This window comes from Lonchura striata, chromosome 2 (assembly GCF_046129695.1).
Source record: "Lonchura striata isolate bLonStr1 chromosome 2, bLonStr1.mat, whole genome shotgun sequence".
Classification (NCBI taxonomy): Eukaryota; Metazoa; Chordata; class Aves; order Passeriformes; family Estrildidae; genus Lonchura; species Lonchura striata.
In genome coordinates this window covers 46,055,653-46,072,333 of record NC_134604.1, presented here as the reverse complement: position 1 = coordinate 46,072,333, position 16,681 = coordinate 46,055,653, and the positions used below count along the sequence as shown (strand labels likewise).

Sequence of the window (16,681 nt, the reverse complement as noted above, 5' to 3'; positions counted from 1 at the left end):
ATTCTTCACCCTCTGACTTCATCCCAACAGTAGTCAAATGCTCTGAAGTCCTGCCCAATGCCTGGAAATTTCTGTTCCATAAATCACAAAAAATCCCATAAATTTGGACTGCACAAGCACATTGAATAATATCCCATCTTATTTACATACGTCTATGGGAACTTTGCTAAATACAGAAGGATCTACCTAATGAGATCCTTTAACATTTAAGAGTGTCCATTTTTGATTATGTGTGAATAAAAATTCATCCAAATTCTCTCTGACTGATTCAAATAGTTCAAAAAATTACAGAGTTTGGTATAGAAGAAAACAACTGCCATGCAGATTCAAACTCCAAATATAAGAAAAAAAAAAGGTGTTAAAGATCTGATATCTTGTGCATCATTTTCCAAGAAAGCCCTCAGATGAAGCCTTGGAGAAGGTTACACAGAAAATAAAAAGAGCAATTTTATCTCAAACAAATTTCTGCTGTCTTTTGCAACTTAATCAACCACTGACAAAAATACAATGGGAAAGAGTTTGTAACTTTACTTAGAGCTACTTGTCTTTGGGAAACTTTGATATTTATGAGATCTACAAATCGTTTCACAGGTAATGGAAGATAGAAATCATTCTGTTGGGAAAGATGAGCATTTATCAGCCTCTTTCTGCCCTAATTTTCACCCTAATGACTTTTGCCACCAATCTGAAAAAATGTGAAATGTTCACTTTGCGTAGTTCACGGCTTTTCTACCTGAGTGAAGATTAGCACACAAAGCCTTTTCTTCTACATCAGATGACATCTGCCCCCAGTCTTGCTAAGAAAAAAAAAAAAGAAAACAAAAAAACCAAACTAAACTAAATATAAAACCACTAAGAAAAAAAAAAAAAAACTAACTCAAACCGAACAATAAACCCCCTCAAAGATTACATCACTTAGTTTGCAATCAGATCTGAAACTGTATTTTCAATACAACTGCCCTGAAGTTAGAAAATAACCTGACACAGCCAATACATTTAGCAAAGCAACATAATAACACATTTCTATGCAGTTCCAACAGCACACTTTTTCTCAAAATGACATACATCACCCTGGGTATGAATTAAAAATTTTTCAGGTTGCTTCTAGAATTCTGTTCACTCTTCTGCAATGGCATGCAGGAGGCTACCATGTAAAAAGGCATGGATTTCTATGGCAACAGTTTAAATTCTAGGCTATTCTTAGTTGAAGTGTTTGCAGAAACAAAAACAAAGCACAAACAACCCTTTTAAACTAGATAAATAACAAATCTCTTTTCTGCCTTTTCTGAAAGAACAGAAATGCTGTGATGATTAAGCAATAAGTAACTAAATGCTATATATACTATACTTGAAGTTACAATAGTCTTAAGTTAGCAGGAAAAAATGCCCATTTTGACACAGCATGGATATCTTATAGGCTTCTAATATTAGAAATAATATCATGGCAGTCAGCAGCAAATAAAACATTTACTTTTTGGTTATTGCTCTTAATGCAGTACAACTGAACATATTTAATATATTTACACTTCTCTCCAAAACTTCCTCAATAATCCTTTTTCTTTCTCTTATGTTTCTTTTTTGTTAAGTATTTTGTTTGATAAAAATAATCATGGAAGTGCTAAACATGTAAATAAGATAAGCATTGTAATTCAAGGCCTGGTAATTATTACATCATCTCAGAGAGTTGGGTGATCTATGTCTCTTAAGAGCAAGTCTCTTCAAGATGGAAGAAAAAATCCTGTGAATGTTAAAATCTGAAAATGATATAGAAAATTCCATTTTGTAATTTTTCCACAACCTAGAAGCAGCGTGATAAATACATGTCTTCAACATTTCAATTGAATTGACATTTCTATATTGGTTTGCCAATGAACTAGAACTTTTAGGAAGCTAAATGAGCACCTTTCCAACTTTATGTTACTTTTCAATGATGACAAATTGAAATTACGTATTTAGAATTATATTCTCTGAAATGCATGCATGTCTGATCTCAGCCAGTGATTTGACATTTTAATTTATTGTGCATTTTATCTTAACTTCCATTTCAGTGGTTCTAATGTAATTATTATTATTCTTTTTAGCATGGGATGTGTTCTCAATTTTGCCACTACACTATCAAAAAGAAGGCAGCTAAACTTAGGTTGTCTTCTAGACGTGCACCAGCTCATACCTAAACAGGTTATTTTGGACTCTTTCTAAGCTAAATATGATGGCCTTCCAAGGACAGAATTACTGGCTCACATGTAAGTGCATTTATTTTTTCTTCTCAAACTATTCAACGGTGGATTTCACAATGGCAAAGTAGTGCCTCTACTGACATCACTTTGCCTTACACAGAGCATCCTGGCAGAACAATCTGTCTAAGGAAGCAGCAAGGTGGAATAAAGAAAGGACCTTGAAATAAGAATGGTTGATATAGTTAAGCAGGCCATGCAATTTTCGGAGCTCCACAACCAAATTTCAAGGTATTTTCTAGGAGACTGCAGATTTTTCCACAGTGATAAAGGATTCTGGAGGAATGGTGTATTTCTTGTGTTTAATTCTTCATGAATATCTGTAATCAGACTTATGCTTCACTTTCAAGAGCATACCTATTGCAATGTGTATGTTTGTCTGTTTCCTCCTCACAGATCCCAAAGGTGGGCTTTTTCTGTAAAGCAAACCAAATCAGTATTTGAAGTTTACTAAGTCCCTTACAGTGTTTTACTCTTTAAAAGGATTCTCTGCCGGGAGAAAGCCAGGAGCAACGTGACTGAAATTCTCCATATCTCCACTGGGACTTGAGCTGTGAGTTACAAGTGATTTGCAGAGACTTTTGCCTTTACAGGTTTGACTGAGTTTAGGGGCACTTTCCCGTACAGGAAGGGGATCAAAGGCGAGCTGCCTGAAGTCCAACTGCAGCACTGCGCCGTGTTTTTTTCAGCTTTTAATATCAAAGGGTAGAGGTACCCAGTGCAGGAACGGGAAAATCTCTGCGGGCTAATTCGCTTTTCCCACTGGCGGCAGCTGCTGGAGCCCGGCCGCCCGCAGCTGCCCCACCGGGCAAGCTGCTCCCGGGCGGGAATTCTGGCCGCGGAAAATCGGCTCCAGCTTAATGAGACCAAGCTGGGCAGAGGCACTTAAAGCAAATTCCCACTAACATCCCTAATATATCTGCAATGTGTGCAGCAGAGGCGGTGACAGCAGCGGCAGCAGCATGAGATTCACAGTATTAATAAAGGGATTCACTGCCTCGTTAGAAAAAAAAAAAAAAAAAAAGGAGGCGAGGGGAGGGAGAAGGGAGGAGAGAGGAGGCAGGCAGGAAACTTCTCTGTTATTTACATTGGGAAAGGGGGGAAGGAAGGGTGTTTGTGCCTCTGCCTGTGAATGAATGAGAAAAAGGAAGGGAAGGAAAGAAAGGGAGGGAGGGAGGGACACACACACACAGAGTACTGAAAGGAGGCTCTGTCCCCTAAACCCAAGTAACCCATTTGCAAGAATTGGATGCTGGAAAAATGGTAAGGACCCGGAGTTGAAAACATTTTCACTTTAATACTGAAAAAATATGCCATTATAAAATCCTCGAATAGAATTAGTAAGTTTCACTTGCTTCCTCAGTTCTGTTTTCCTCAAGTTATAGTAAGATTTACAACAGCACAGAATTTTCTACCATTAAACTTTGCAGCCTAAGCGCTAGAGTGACATTAATTGGTCATGCTTAACTGCCTTGGATTTTTTTTTGTTTTTTTATGTTTACACTGTTACCATAATAGAAATCAAGGGTACTAATTTTTACATTCAGATGGAAAGGCAATACTGATTATGTATATTGAAAAAGAAGAGAGAGAAAACAAAACCAAAGCCTACCCTCCCCACCTCCCCTGAAAAAATGAAACACAACCCATTATTAACAAAGCAAATCTCTCCCAGCAAAGTAATTCCCACCTAGACGTAAAAATAAAAATAAAATTTAAAAAATCCAATGAGAATATTCATGCAACTATGTCTTAAATAAAATCTTTACAATTTTTTTTCCACAGTAAAAGTACGATCTCTACTGCCTATTGATCACACAAAAAAAAAATCTGGCGAAATGGCACTTTTTATTATTATACTGTATTTCGTATATAGAAGGTTTGATACGAAGGGACTTATCAGGTAAGAGGGATGATGGTGTGAACTAGACGCTGCTTCCAGTCGGGGGCTGGAGCGTCCCTGGGGTGCGTTGTATCCATGCGAGCCATGCAGCACTTTTTTTTTTTTTTTTTTTTTTTTTTTTTTTTGTCCATTTGTCTGTTTGTTTCGGAGTCGGAGTCATTTATTTACATTACATTCATGCCTTCGTGCAACTTTCCACTCCTGCTTGGCCGTCAGGAGGAGGCCAACACCAGTCCTCTGCTCCCCTCATTTTCCCGGCCTCTTGGAAAGGGGTCGGTCCACAAGGGAAGAGGGCAAAAAAGCAAATCAAACCCCAACACAACTGAACAAAAGCCCAACAAAACCAGGAGCCGTGTTTCGCCCTGCCGGAGCCGAAGGAATCTGTTCCTCGTCTGTCCGTCGCTGCTCCGGCCGCGCACGGGCGGGGGATGCGCGCACCGCGGCGGGCTGCGCAGCGCTGCAGGGATGCGCTCCGGCGCCGGGCTCCCCCCGCCGCCCACTGGGCCTCGGCGCTTGCTATGCGGGTCGTGAGGAAGGGCGTGCGTATGTCTGTGTGTTTCTCTTCTCACAAAAGGTAGCGGCGGAGGTGCAGAGCTGTCCCCGGCCGGCGCATGGATGGCCGGTCCCGGGTGTCGGCCGCCCCCGCCCCGCCCGCCGCCTCAGTCCGACAGGGAGTGGGAGCCGCAGTCGTACACCCTGTGGGCCCCGTCGGCGCTGTAGGGCCCGTTGTGCCAGTAGGACGAGTCGCAGACCGTCTGCAAGGAGTTGATTTCAGATGCAGAGGAGTTGGCGTCCCTCCTCTTGGACCGTTTTCTGTTCCTCAGGATGAAAACCAGCATGCCAACCACTGTGAAGGCAGAGGTCACAAAAACCAGCAGAAGCCCTGGCACTAGCACCGAAATAGAGACCCGGCTGGTCTCCAAGTAGGAGTTGGAGTGAGTACCTGTCTCTGTCAACCCGGTGCTGTTTTTGTTAGTAGAAGTTAATGTGGGAGAGATTTTTAACTGAGGGCAAATCACATCATTGGAGAGAGACTCGAAATCCTCCTTGAAGAAATCTTCAGGGGACTCACACCTCAGGTCACTCATAATCACCTTGGGGCGCAGCATCTCTGCCCACTGTTTGAAAGGCACGATAGGGCACGTACAGTCCCATGGGTTGCCGTGCAGGTCGATCTGGGTGATGGAGGTGAGCTGGTCCAGCACCCCCGCCACTGGGAGGTACATGAAATAATTGTTGTGTATGCTCAGCTTGGAAAGTGAGATCCCGGCGAACACGTCTACTGGGAGAGACCTCAGCAGATTGTTGTTGAGGATGAGGACTCTCAGTTTGGGCATCGCATTGAAGGTGCCAGGCATGATCATCTGGATCCCATTAAACTCCACGTTCAGATACTCCAGGTTTTGCAGCCCAGCAAATTTCTCCCGGGACAGGGTGTCTAGGTAATTGCTATCCATGTAGAGCCATCGGAGATCAAAGAGGTTCTTGAAGGTGTTGTTCTCAACGGTGGCAATGTTGTTGTTGCCCAGATCGAGTAAATTAAGTTTTCGGTAATCCAGAAAGTGGGATTTCCTGATAGTGTGTATTTTGTTGTCTCTCAGAAACAGCTCCTGCACATTGGAGGGCTTGGGCTTCAAATCCACCAAGCTGCTCACATTCCTATCATTGCAATTAACCTTTAAACCCGAGCCAGGGATCTGGTCACAGCTGCAGATGTGCGGGCAGGAAAAGGTAGCGGGTAGTTTGCTCTTCGCACTCACTGTCGACACGGCAGCAGTGGGTTTGGTCTTGATTTGCCAGTTGACAGGAATCTTTGTACCTCCGTTTGGAGCAGATCCTGGCGTGGCAGGGTCTTCTTTGCCATGTATTTTAAAGGGGGTTGGAATGGGACCAGGATCGCAGGTTTCTTCTTCGGCAGGGGGAGCAGCTAGGCTGGAGTCTACTCTGTTCTTTTTACACAGCTCCTGCTCTGTGGTCTCATTTAAATCTTTGCCCTGCAACCTAGTGGGAGCTTCACAAATCACTCTGCCGATCAAAGCGTTTTTAGGTATGTTTTCCAGCCATTCTTTCAATGACAGCAGATCGCAAGTGCAGTCCCAGGGGTTATCCTCTAGCAGGATTTCAGCAATGCCTGGGATCTGCTCCAGGACCTCCTCGTAAGGCAAGGTTTTAAGACGGTTTCCCCGGAGGTCGAGGTGGGTGATCGGCACATACTGAAACACGTTGGGGGGCAAGGTGCTGATGAGATTATCATTTAAAATCAGCACCTCTAGCTTGTTTAAGTCCCTAAATGCTCCCGGGTCAATATCCCGCAACAGATTAAAATCTGCCTGGAGGTATTCCAGATCGTCCAGCCCCAGGAAAGTCTGCTTCCTGAACGATTTGATCTTGTTGTTGTTTATGTGCAAGCGTTTCACCAGCTGCAGCCCAAGGAAAGCCCCAGGAACAATCTCATGCAAACCGTTGTTTTCCATGTGCAAACTGACCGCATTGTAAAAGTTAGCAAACTCATTAGGGAAAAGTCGAGTCAGGGAATTGCCATGCAGGAATAAATGGTAAAACTGGGAAGTTGGGGCGGTGAAATGTTGCAGGCTGGTAAATCCTTTTTTCTCACAGTCTACGTGCAAATCCCCTTCTATCTCGTTGCAGGCACAGATCTTCTCTTTGCAAACGTCCCCTGTAACGTTTCCAGCAGCAAAACAAAGAGACGTCTCCAGCAACAGAATCCAAAGCAGCATTTTTAAACCGAGCAATTCATTCCCGATCTCATCACAAAGTAACAGCAACCATCCTCCTCACACGGAAAGCAATTCCAGTTCATTCAATACATTAAATGTCCGAACCACCAGCAAAGGGGGAGATAAAAAAATGTGTGGGGGGGAGCAAGAAGGGTCGGCGGAGAGGGGGGGGGGATGCTTTCTTTTCTCCTCTCTCCCCCCCACGCTCAACTGCAACAGCCCAGATTCCAGTCAGTAATTATATCCACAAACTATCCAGGCACGTACTGCAAGGCAGGCAAAAAAAAAAAAAAAAAAAAAAAAAAAAAAAAAAAAAAAAGTAGAAGGAAAAAAAATCCCCCTCCTCGCTCGCCCTCCCTGACGCCTGCCGGGCAGCTAAGCGGAGGTCTGCCGGCCGGGCTGGCTCACCGGCACGGTGCTGCTGGCCCCCGGCCGCCGCTGCATGTTAGGGAGGCGCGGGCGGGAGCGCGGCGCTGGCCGCGGAGGCTGCGCGGTGCGCGGCTCCGCGCGGACTGACCTTGCCGCGCGGCGGCGGAGCCGCGCTCCTCGCCCGCCGCCCGCCGGGCGCTGTCCAGCGCCGCGGTGCTGAACGCGCCCGCCCAGCCTAGGCGCTGCCCGCCGAGCCGCCGGCGCCGCGCCGCGCCTGCCCCCGCTGCTGCGGTGCGCGGCTGCCCATGCCCGCCGGCGGCCGGAGCCTGCCGCGGGGCCGGGGCCGGGGCAGGGGCCGCCCGCCCGCCCGCCCGTCCGCCCGCGCCGCGCCTCGCCTCGCCCTGCCGGCAGCGCTGCCTCCCCTCCTCGCTCGCTGCCTCGCTCGCTCTTTCCTTTTTCTTCCGCTGCTGCCGAGCCGCACGCTCGCACACACTCACATGCACGCAGAGGGAGAGTTGCTAAGAGGCTCTGCTCGTTTCAACCTGGTGCACACTGAAAGATCTGACACCCTCTGCTGAGCTGCAGTGGCAAAAATCCATCTGCTGAGGGAATGCTGGAGAAGGAAAAAAAAAAATCAATCCACGCACAGGGCAAGCGTTAAAAACGCTGGCATTAAAGGCTGTAGATCTATTTAGATGCGTCCTCCTAAATGGATTATTTAATTTATTTCTTTTCTTTTAAAATGGAAAGTTTAGCGTTCCCCTCCTCCCGACCTGTTCCTTATTGCCCCCATTCACACACTCACACCTGCACAAGGAGAGAAAGGCTCGTTTGCCTTATTGTATTTCCCAATGACTTGAACAGAATTAGTGTCAGAGTGTCAAGCGAATGGCAATTTGAGGTAATTATTCTGCACGCCATTTTTATCATTGCTTTAAAGGCGTTTCTTCCTCCCCTGCAGTCTAGGGTGTTTTATGCTGGATTTTGTCTCTTGCTGGTGTTCTCTATGCAATGTGGAACCGTGGATTAATGCACTCTCTTTTTTTCATAATTTAGATGATCACAGAGAAGAGGGTAGGTAGGGGGGAGGGGACTGCTGCACTGTTAGCAGTTCACTCTACCTGTTCCCACGGAGTGTAGTGTCTCCCTTAAGGAGGGCAGGGGAGGGTAGAAACTGACGGTTATTCTTATCTCTATAAAAATCCAGAGATGCGTATATGTCCGTGCATAGATATTTCTCTAGGGATGCTCCTTATATACTCTGTGGAAATAAAACGCCTGCTTCCCTCGACATCCTCCTTCTCGTCCCTTCCACCCCCCCCCCAGCCCCCTCCGCTGCCCTTTTTCAGTTCCCACCCTTCTGACAAAAGAAGAGATTACACAGCGGAAAAATCGGTGCCTGGCCTTAAAGACAGGAGCCAAGCACGTGAAAGTTTCTGCATCATTTGGAGAGATTTCAAGATGCCTACGAGCAAAGAACCAGTTGCACCTCTGGTGGTGCCAGTGCAAACCCGCGTTTCCCCTGCCTCGCTCTGAGGAGGAGGAGGAGGAGGGGGAGAAGGAGGAGGAAGAAGAGGAGGAGGAGGGGGAGGGGGAGAAGGACGGGAGGAGGAGGAGGAGGCGCGAAGGCGGGAGAGGCAGCCCAGCCTCCTGGTGCCTGCAGCCCTGGGCTGTGCCTCTGGAGTCCGGCGCCGCTGGTGAACTTTGCGGCATACTGGTAGGGATGTAACCGCGGGAGTGGGCTGGAGGAGGGTTATTTATAGGAAAATCCAGAGAGCCATATGGAGCCTGCACCCCTGGTCCCGGCGGCATGTTAATTTGGTCAAAGCTTCTCCCTGGCTACCGCTTGCAAATAAATTAGACATCCTGCCGATGATGATCTTATCAAATTAATGTAATTAGACCACAGACAAGTTACAACAGTTACCGTGGCCATTTCAAGTCCCCAGGATGAACATTTGGTCTTTTGGTTCGTTCTGGTTGCAGGGACTAGGGAGGGAGGGGAAAACGAGGTAGGAAATGGGACAGAGGTAGGAAACAAAACAGAAAGAGAGAAATCCTGACCCTGAAAAAACTTATCCAGTAAATTACAAATGTGCTAGAAGAGATAAAATGCCACTGAGACAGAAAGCACCACAAGAAATATATTGTTGGTTTCACTAGGAAAAGAAAAAGAGAAAAGGAAACTTGGCACCACATTGGGGCACATTAATTTATTTCTCCTGGTGGTTTCTTTGACTTTGTCTCTCAGTGCTGTAAGGGTGGAAGGATAGGGGTGCAAGGCTGTCTGGAAACCTTCTATTGATCAAAAATTGCAGCTTCAAAGTGCAAAGGGAACTGGAGGTAAGGAAGTCCTAGGCCAATCCACAGAGAGGAGCAGGACAGTCAGAGGAAGGGAAAAGGGTCAGAGTAGGGGTCAAGGACACATTTACTTGGTGTCAGCAGCAGTGACAAAATCACTGTGAACAAAGTCTTTGCAGAAGAAAGACTGAATGAGCCTGGTGAAGATTCACTGGGATGTGGGGCAGGAGGACTTGTTCTCCTCCTGCCTTAGAATAAAACTTCCAAGCATCTTTACCTTTATGCTATTAAAATTGCTCAGTCACCGTAAAAACAACCAAAATGCAACCAGAGGACCTGAACATTAAGGAGATATTAAATAAGTAAGTATGAATTGAATGAATGGGAGGAGACAATGACCTATTGTCAAAGCATGAAGGACAGATTGCCTGCTTCTTACAAAGGATCCGCTGAGAGGTGGGAACTGGTGGAAGCCATCTGGGGACCTGGAATTTCAAAGTAGTTAAACCTCAAAAAGTAAAAAATATGCCAGAAGAAATAAGAATATTTATGGATGCTATGTAACTTCCAAAGGAGTATTTATCTAAGAAAGCCATTGTGTTTCCAACTGTATGCTTCAGAAATTGATGTCTTATATTTAAAATATATGTATTTAGAAAGCATATGCTATGAAAATGTTAACATATAGGAGACAATTCAGAATGAAAGAAAAAAGGCACCATCTATTTTAGCTTTGATATCTGAAGTTTTTTATTCTATGAGTCGAGCTACACAGAAAGACCCAGAAAATTAATCTATCATTACTCAGCATCATAATTCTAAATTTCTAGGTCTTGTCATTTTATTGAATTAACTTTGGAAACATGTAACTAAGGATAAGAGGCCCACCTTTGAGAGTTTGAAGGAAATACCTATTCCTGGGACAGGTTGATTGGAAGCTGAAATGTTTTACTTTGTTAATTAGAGGGTGTGGTAATGTGAGAGACCACACAGAGTTGAAGTACCAGTTAGTCTGGGTCTTTAAAATTCAGTATATGCATCCCAGTTTACAACCCATACACAGGTTGTATAAACAGAACTCACATAATCCCCTCTAAATTATCCAGAAGATCAGATAAGGGAAAGAGAGTACAAGCATATTGTCCTTGACTGTTATCTTTTACCTCATGTTTCTGTCTGCAATTCTAGAAGCCTAAAACAATGAGTTGACTGCTTATACCTTTCCTCTGGTGTAAAGTCCATATTTAACCATATACAAGCCAAATGAAGCTGTTTTGAACAGAAATGGATTTACTCATAAGATGGAAAATTACTTGGAATAGGAAAAGGTAGTGGGATACTTTGTTTTCCCAATTAGTAATCTCCCATCCCCCTGTTGCTATGGCTATGTAAGTAACACTGGGTAAGGGTATATTTGTGCTACTTTGAAACATGTTAAAAAGATAGTTACTTCATCTAGCACTGTAGAACTTGCAGAGCAGAACTCAGACCATCTGCAAAGATTCTAGTGAAGAAAGCAATTATTATGGTAGATATCCTGATTTCAGTGTTTGTGCTATGTACTGTAAAACCGGCTTCATTTTTTCTATGGAGGTCTAAAGAGATCCTACACTGTAGACATGATGTTGTGTGTGGATACACACACACACATACATATATACATATGCATGTAAACATCTGTGTATATGCACTACAAATCATGATAGACCAGCAAATAACAGATCATTATTTAATTTAAATAGGGTAATTTTATTTTTTTATAGTATCATTATTTAAATTAAAATTACATCTTTGTTCAGGCTTTGACTGTGGAATTTAACATAGGCTGGTAGTTAACATAGATGCCTCCTTATATTGCAGCTCCTGCAGAAATTTTGTTTCTCATGTATACGATGACTTTAAACCAGCTCAGATAAACAAGTTCTAACTAAGGCTAGAAGCGTTTAAGCTAATATCAGGATCTCCCCACAGAACTTTCTATCTCAGTATATTTCACAGGCCAGTCTTCACACATAGCTACTGGATCTCTATTTAAACTGCAATTAGACCTAACAAGGTTTCCAAAACAAGATAATTTTCTCCTTCATTTTTCATTTTCCTAAGGGTAATGGCATGTGAGCATGTTCCAAGTCTCCCTGTGGTATGTTCACCAGACGGAGCTTTGCAAAATGATGCAGCAGCGGATGATGATGACTAAAAAAAAGAAAAAAAAAGAAAGAAAAGAAAGTTAGAGAAGTGGTTTGCCTACTTCTATCTAGTGAGTAGGAGACTGGCTCATGATGAGAAAATAAAAAATTCTCTATCTTCTGCAGTGTAAGAGCCAGCCCACATGTTTTTCTTTCTTGGCTCATACCCTCAACCACCGGGCTACCAACCCTCTTGCTGCAGCTGTTCTACTTTACAAGAAAAATAATTTTGAGATCCCTTGAACCATGGAAAAGCAGTAAGGGAGCATGAGTTACAGCACTTGCCAGGGTGTGCGCAGCCCTGGGAGGACTTGCTTGCTTTGTGCTTTCAAGTGAGACTGAGCTTGATGTAATATATTTCACATATCAGATATTTAGATTATGGGTAGTAAAATACATTGACATTCTCCTCCATTATACACTATTATCAGACCTTGAGGTAATTTTATGTTGGAAATAGTGGCTGAATAGGTCACAGGGTTAATCTTAAAAGGTTAAAACTTAGGTGTCAGAAAAGGAAATAGGAGTCAGAAAGATGGACAGATTTTGTATTCATGACGTGTGTAGTCTGCCATAAAACCCATGTAGTCATTTCACTTTGAAATCCTGATGATGCAGAAGAAAGAGGTGTATTTAGTGAGTAGGCCAGGCCAAGGTTCTGACCAGAATTTTTTATTTAAACTATATATATTGATCTGAGTTTCTGACCCAGTTTCTACTATGATTGCTTGCATTAAAGTCACTAAAGCACCTGTTCTAGCAGCTCTTAGAATAGGACCAACCCTTACAGCTACTGTACTTTATGGTGAAAGTATGCAGAAGAGATGTTTGGTAAAGGAGTCAGTTCAGACAGTGATTTCAATTTTATCTTTCTTTCTCTCTTTAATTTTTCTTTTATTCTCTATAATTTTTCTTTTTCATTTTCTCTTTATTTTACTGCAGTCTGTGGTCTTCTGGAGTGGCCTTTTGTTCAAATGTAAGGCTTACTAGAGGGAAAGAATTAATCCCCTTCAAAATTAGTAGTGACTTGACCCTTGTCTTTGGGAAAGTATCTTCTACCCACTGTGCTATTGGTTAGAAGAAGATTGATGGGGAGCTGAGCTGAGTCACCCACCTCCTTTTATTCCTCTCATCTCAAAACTCACTTTCACACATACACACACAGACTCACACACACACTTTAAAACTTTGACACAACAGAAGTGGGTTGTCTGTTTTCAGTGGAGAATTTCAAGTTGAGAAGCCCAGATAGAGAGATACGGTTTTGCTGCAGCCCTGACCCTGGAACGTGAACTGAGATTTCACTGCAGCATTTCACTCAAAATGTCCCCCCAGATGCATCTTCCATACACTCAGTCCTGACATGAAGGCCTAGTTCTGCCTTTCCCAGAGCAGTATGTGAGATGGTTGGTTGCCTGACTTGGGGACCGAGATTTCACTCCAGGCTTTATCTTCCCAAGTTTGGCATTGCAGCATTCGGCACTGCAGCACTGAAGTACACAGACTTCTTTTTTTCACTCTGTGATAAAAGACATACATTTAGGCTGGGGAAAAACATTACAATGAAATTAACTGGAGCTGTGAGAAATATTTGTTCTTTTAGCCAGCTATAACAGGAAATGCACTAGTACAACACTGCAGCCTTTAATAAGAAATGATAACATTTGCACCATAGTCTAATCTCAGCAATTTTTTTTTCCTAAGATTCCAGCATTATCATTTTAAGTACCTTGTTACAACAATTCTCAACATCCGGCAAGACATGACTTCCATACAGCGTGATCAATACACAATATAGTACTGCAGTTTTGCTATATAACCTCTTTATGGTTTTGATTGCTTGTTTATTTTATTCTTTCCCTAAGAGTGTCCCATGTCTGACTGAACACGAGCAAAAGTTTGAAACAGCTGGTTACTTTGCAACATTTTCAAGTGACTGAGATAGTTAATACCACTCATTCATGCAATTTAAAGTTAGTTAAAAATTACTTTCTTCATTTTATAAAAACTTCAGTGATCAGACATGAGACAAAAAATCAGTATCATTTAGATATAGACAAGGCATTAAAAAAGTATCTTTCTCAACCAAAAAAAACAAAAATCCTGCAGGAAAAAAAAACCAAAAAAACTGTCCTAACTTTCAATCTATTGCTTACACAAGTAATTCCACTGAATAACTTTAGCTTGAATAATAGATCTATAATGTGTTTTCAATAATTAATTATTTTCTTAGCCATTTCATGGCACAGTCTCAGAGCAACATAAGGATCACATAAATAGAAAAATATAGACAAGAGCTTGTGTCTCTGCTCTCTCTAACTATAACTTATTTTCATAGTCTAATAATGAGAAGGAAAATGCTTCTCAGAATGAAGTACTGAGGCAAAGACCTGCCTCCACCAATAATTTGCTGACATGACTCTGTGCATCTCATTTCTCTTTCCAATGGCTCATTTTACTAGTTTGAGGAAATGGAAGATATTATAAGTGGGAGACCAAAGGGGCTTTGAAATCTGTGATGAACAAACATGGTGACTGAATGACTACCAGCATTACTCAGGGGTAAAACTGAAAAAAGTCAAATCTTATGTAAGGGTAATACCCAGCTCTTTCTCTTTTTGTCAACCCATCTCAGAGGCTTTTTCAGGAGAGAACAATATTATTTTATTTGCTCAACAGATTGGAAAACAGAAGCACTGACCTTGGGAAGGTCACATGTCAAGCCGTTGATTGCACTGGAAAAAGACCCAAGTCTCAGAAGGCCCTGCCTTCTACCCTAATATTTCACAGACACAGAACTACTGATTTATAGAAAAAAAAATAGTAAAAAGAAAAACCTAAACAAAAGGCTTCCTTTATCCTCTACTTCTCTCTCAGAGTTGATTTTATGCATCAAAGGTTTCATATGCCAGTCATTTTCTTTCTGGAGGCCTTATGCAGTTATGTGGTGTGACAGTAATATCAAGCCTTGGTTTTCTTATTAGTTCACATCTTAATTCCCTGTAATGCAATTATTTTAATTTGGGAAACAGAATATTTTCATTCCTCAGACTTTTCCTGACTTAGGCTTCAGAATTCAGACTTCAAAAACTAAGGATTGCAGAGCCGAATGCTAAAGCATGTGAAACACAAACAACCTCTCATCTAAAAAATATCTTGAAAAAAGTTAAAAACACTGTTTAATCATAGAACTCTGGATAAGTGGTTTTTAATTCCTTTATTTTTCTATTAAAAAAATAAAATAAAAGCAACCAACCCAGGTAAAGATGCAAACCAAAGCAATACTTTTCAGTGTGGTTCAAAACAGAAACCTGAAATAAACTATTTGGGTTGATTAAAATATGAGAAGTTTTGTCTTGGTGGGAGTCTTATTTGGTTTTTTATGTTTTTTTTTTTCTAGAAAAAAAGGAACGTCTATTTCATTAGCATGGAATATCAGAAATCAGAATTTTTATCTTTTATGGCCTTCCATAATCATATTTTGGTGAAATTATTTTTTGTTTCCTTCAATTAATGTGTATTGGAATATTCTGATAGAAATTTTCTGAAAACTTTTCTGAAATTATCTATTAAGTCAGCATGCAGTGGTGTCTGCATATTAAAAGGAGAACTGCTGTGCATCAGCAGACTGGAGAAAGACTGAGTAGATGAAACATCATTAACAATAGAATAATACCTTCTTCCTATTTATACAATGCCTAGAAACCATACCCTGGGACCAATCCCACATGGCATCTTAGTTTTAATTAAATAATGTTTTAGAGACATAAGGGAGAAGAGGCTGGTGACCCGATTAATCATTGTAGTAGTGCTTGATTTTACATCACAGCATCCCAAATGATTTTGAATGTATTATTCTGATGTAAAGCTAGAGTATTGAAGGGTTGTCTCAGGATGTAGTTGTTTTTTTTTTTTTCTCCATGGGCAAAGCTGGTCTGAGATAGTCTTTACTGCCGTCACTAACCTTCAGGCACTAATTTTAACTTTTTGAGTCTTTTTATTTAACCATGATCATTTTTATTGAATCAGTTAATATTGCAGGCCACAAACATTTCTGTCTTTCCTGAGTTGATGAGAGGATCAAGTCATCATTGCTGCTGAGGTGGCCAAGGAATGATCCATATACCTTAAGGGGATGAATATGTACTGAGGTCTAGGATTTAGTCCACAGAAAACCAAATTCTAGAGTCCTCTATCTCTCTTTCTATTTTAATGTGTCCATTCTATTTTTATGATCCTCACAACCTCTCCAAAAGAAAGAGTGAATGTCATCTGTTTCCAGTACAGATTATCTTGTTTCCAGGAGCAAAACTTTTTCATTTTACCAGTCATGTTTCCTGCCTTTTCCATATCTATTGTTCATATTTTTCAATTTATGCCTTATACATGAATTTTATTGCACCCTGTTTGCATAGTTACATCACAGAAGTCTCCTTTTATCTCTTGCAGTTACAGAATACATTTAAATATACAGTTTATGTACCTGTGCCCAAGTGCTCAGACTTTGTTGCTGGTTATGCCATTAGTGACATCACAAAACGAAGTATCTCACAAATAAGCTTATGGTCAGACTCCAGGCAAACAAATATGAAATATGTTCTCTTCAATCTTTTTCAATTTTATGGGTATAATAGGTCACTGCTTTGTCAGCAAGACTTTTATTTAAGCAAGATAAATACTCACCCCATAAGCTACATAGATACTTAAAATTCTTAAATCTGTCATAACTTCTGCAGAAGTTACTTTATAATAGCTTACTTCATGTTTGCTTGCAATACTTACAGTAAGAATTGGACCATTATCTATTAAGTAGGCTCGTACTCTCTCCTTTGAATGGAAGTTCCTTGCTTACTTGGATATACAAGGACTTTTCTAGAATGTTCTCTGTTTGAGAAGTTGTGGAAAGTGCATGATCAAAATGATGTTCAATTTTACTGTTTTAATTTCATT

At 41.8% G+C, this 16,681-nt stretch overlaps 1 protein-coding gene across 1 annotated transcript; it reads right to left on the bottom strand.

Moving 5' to 3' along the window:
• Positions 1 to 3,511: 3,511 nt before the first annotated feature.
• Positions 3,512 to 7,174, bottom strand: SLITRK1 (SLIT and NTRK like family member 1). The gene has a single exon (XM_021529381.2). The coding sequence runs from the start codon at positions 6,873 to 6,875 to the stop codon at positions 4,797 to 4,799; it is 2,079 nt and encodes a 692-aa protein (XP_021385056.1). The 5' UTR covers positions 6,876 to 7,174; the 3' UTR covers positions 3,512 to 4,796.
• Positions 7,175 to 16,681: the final 9,507 nt, after the last annotated feature.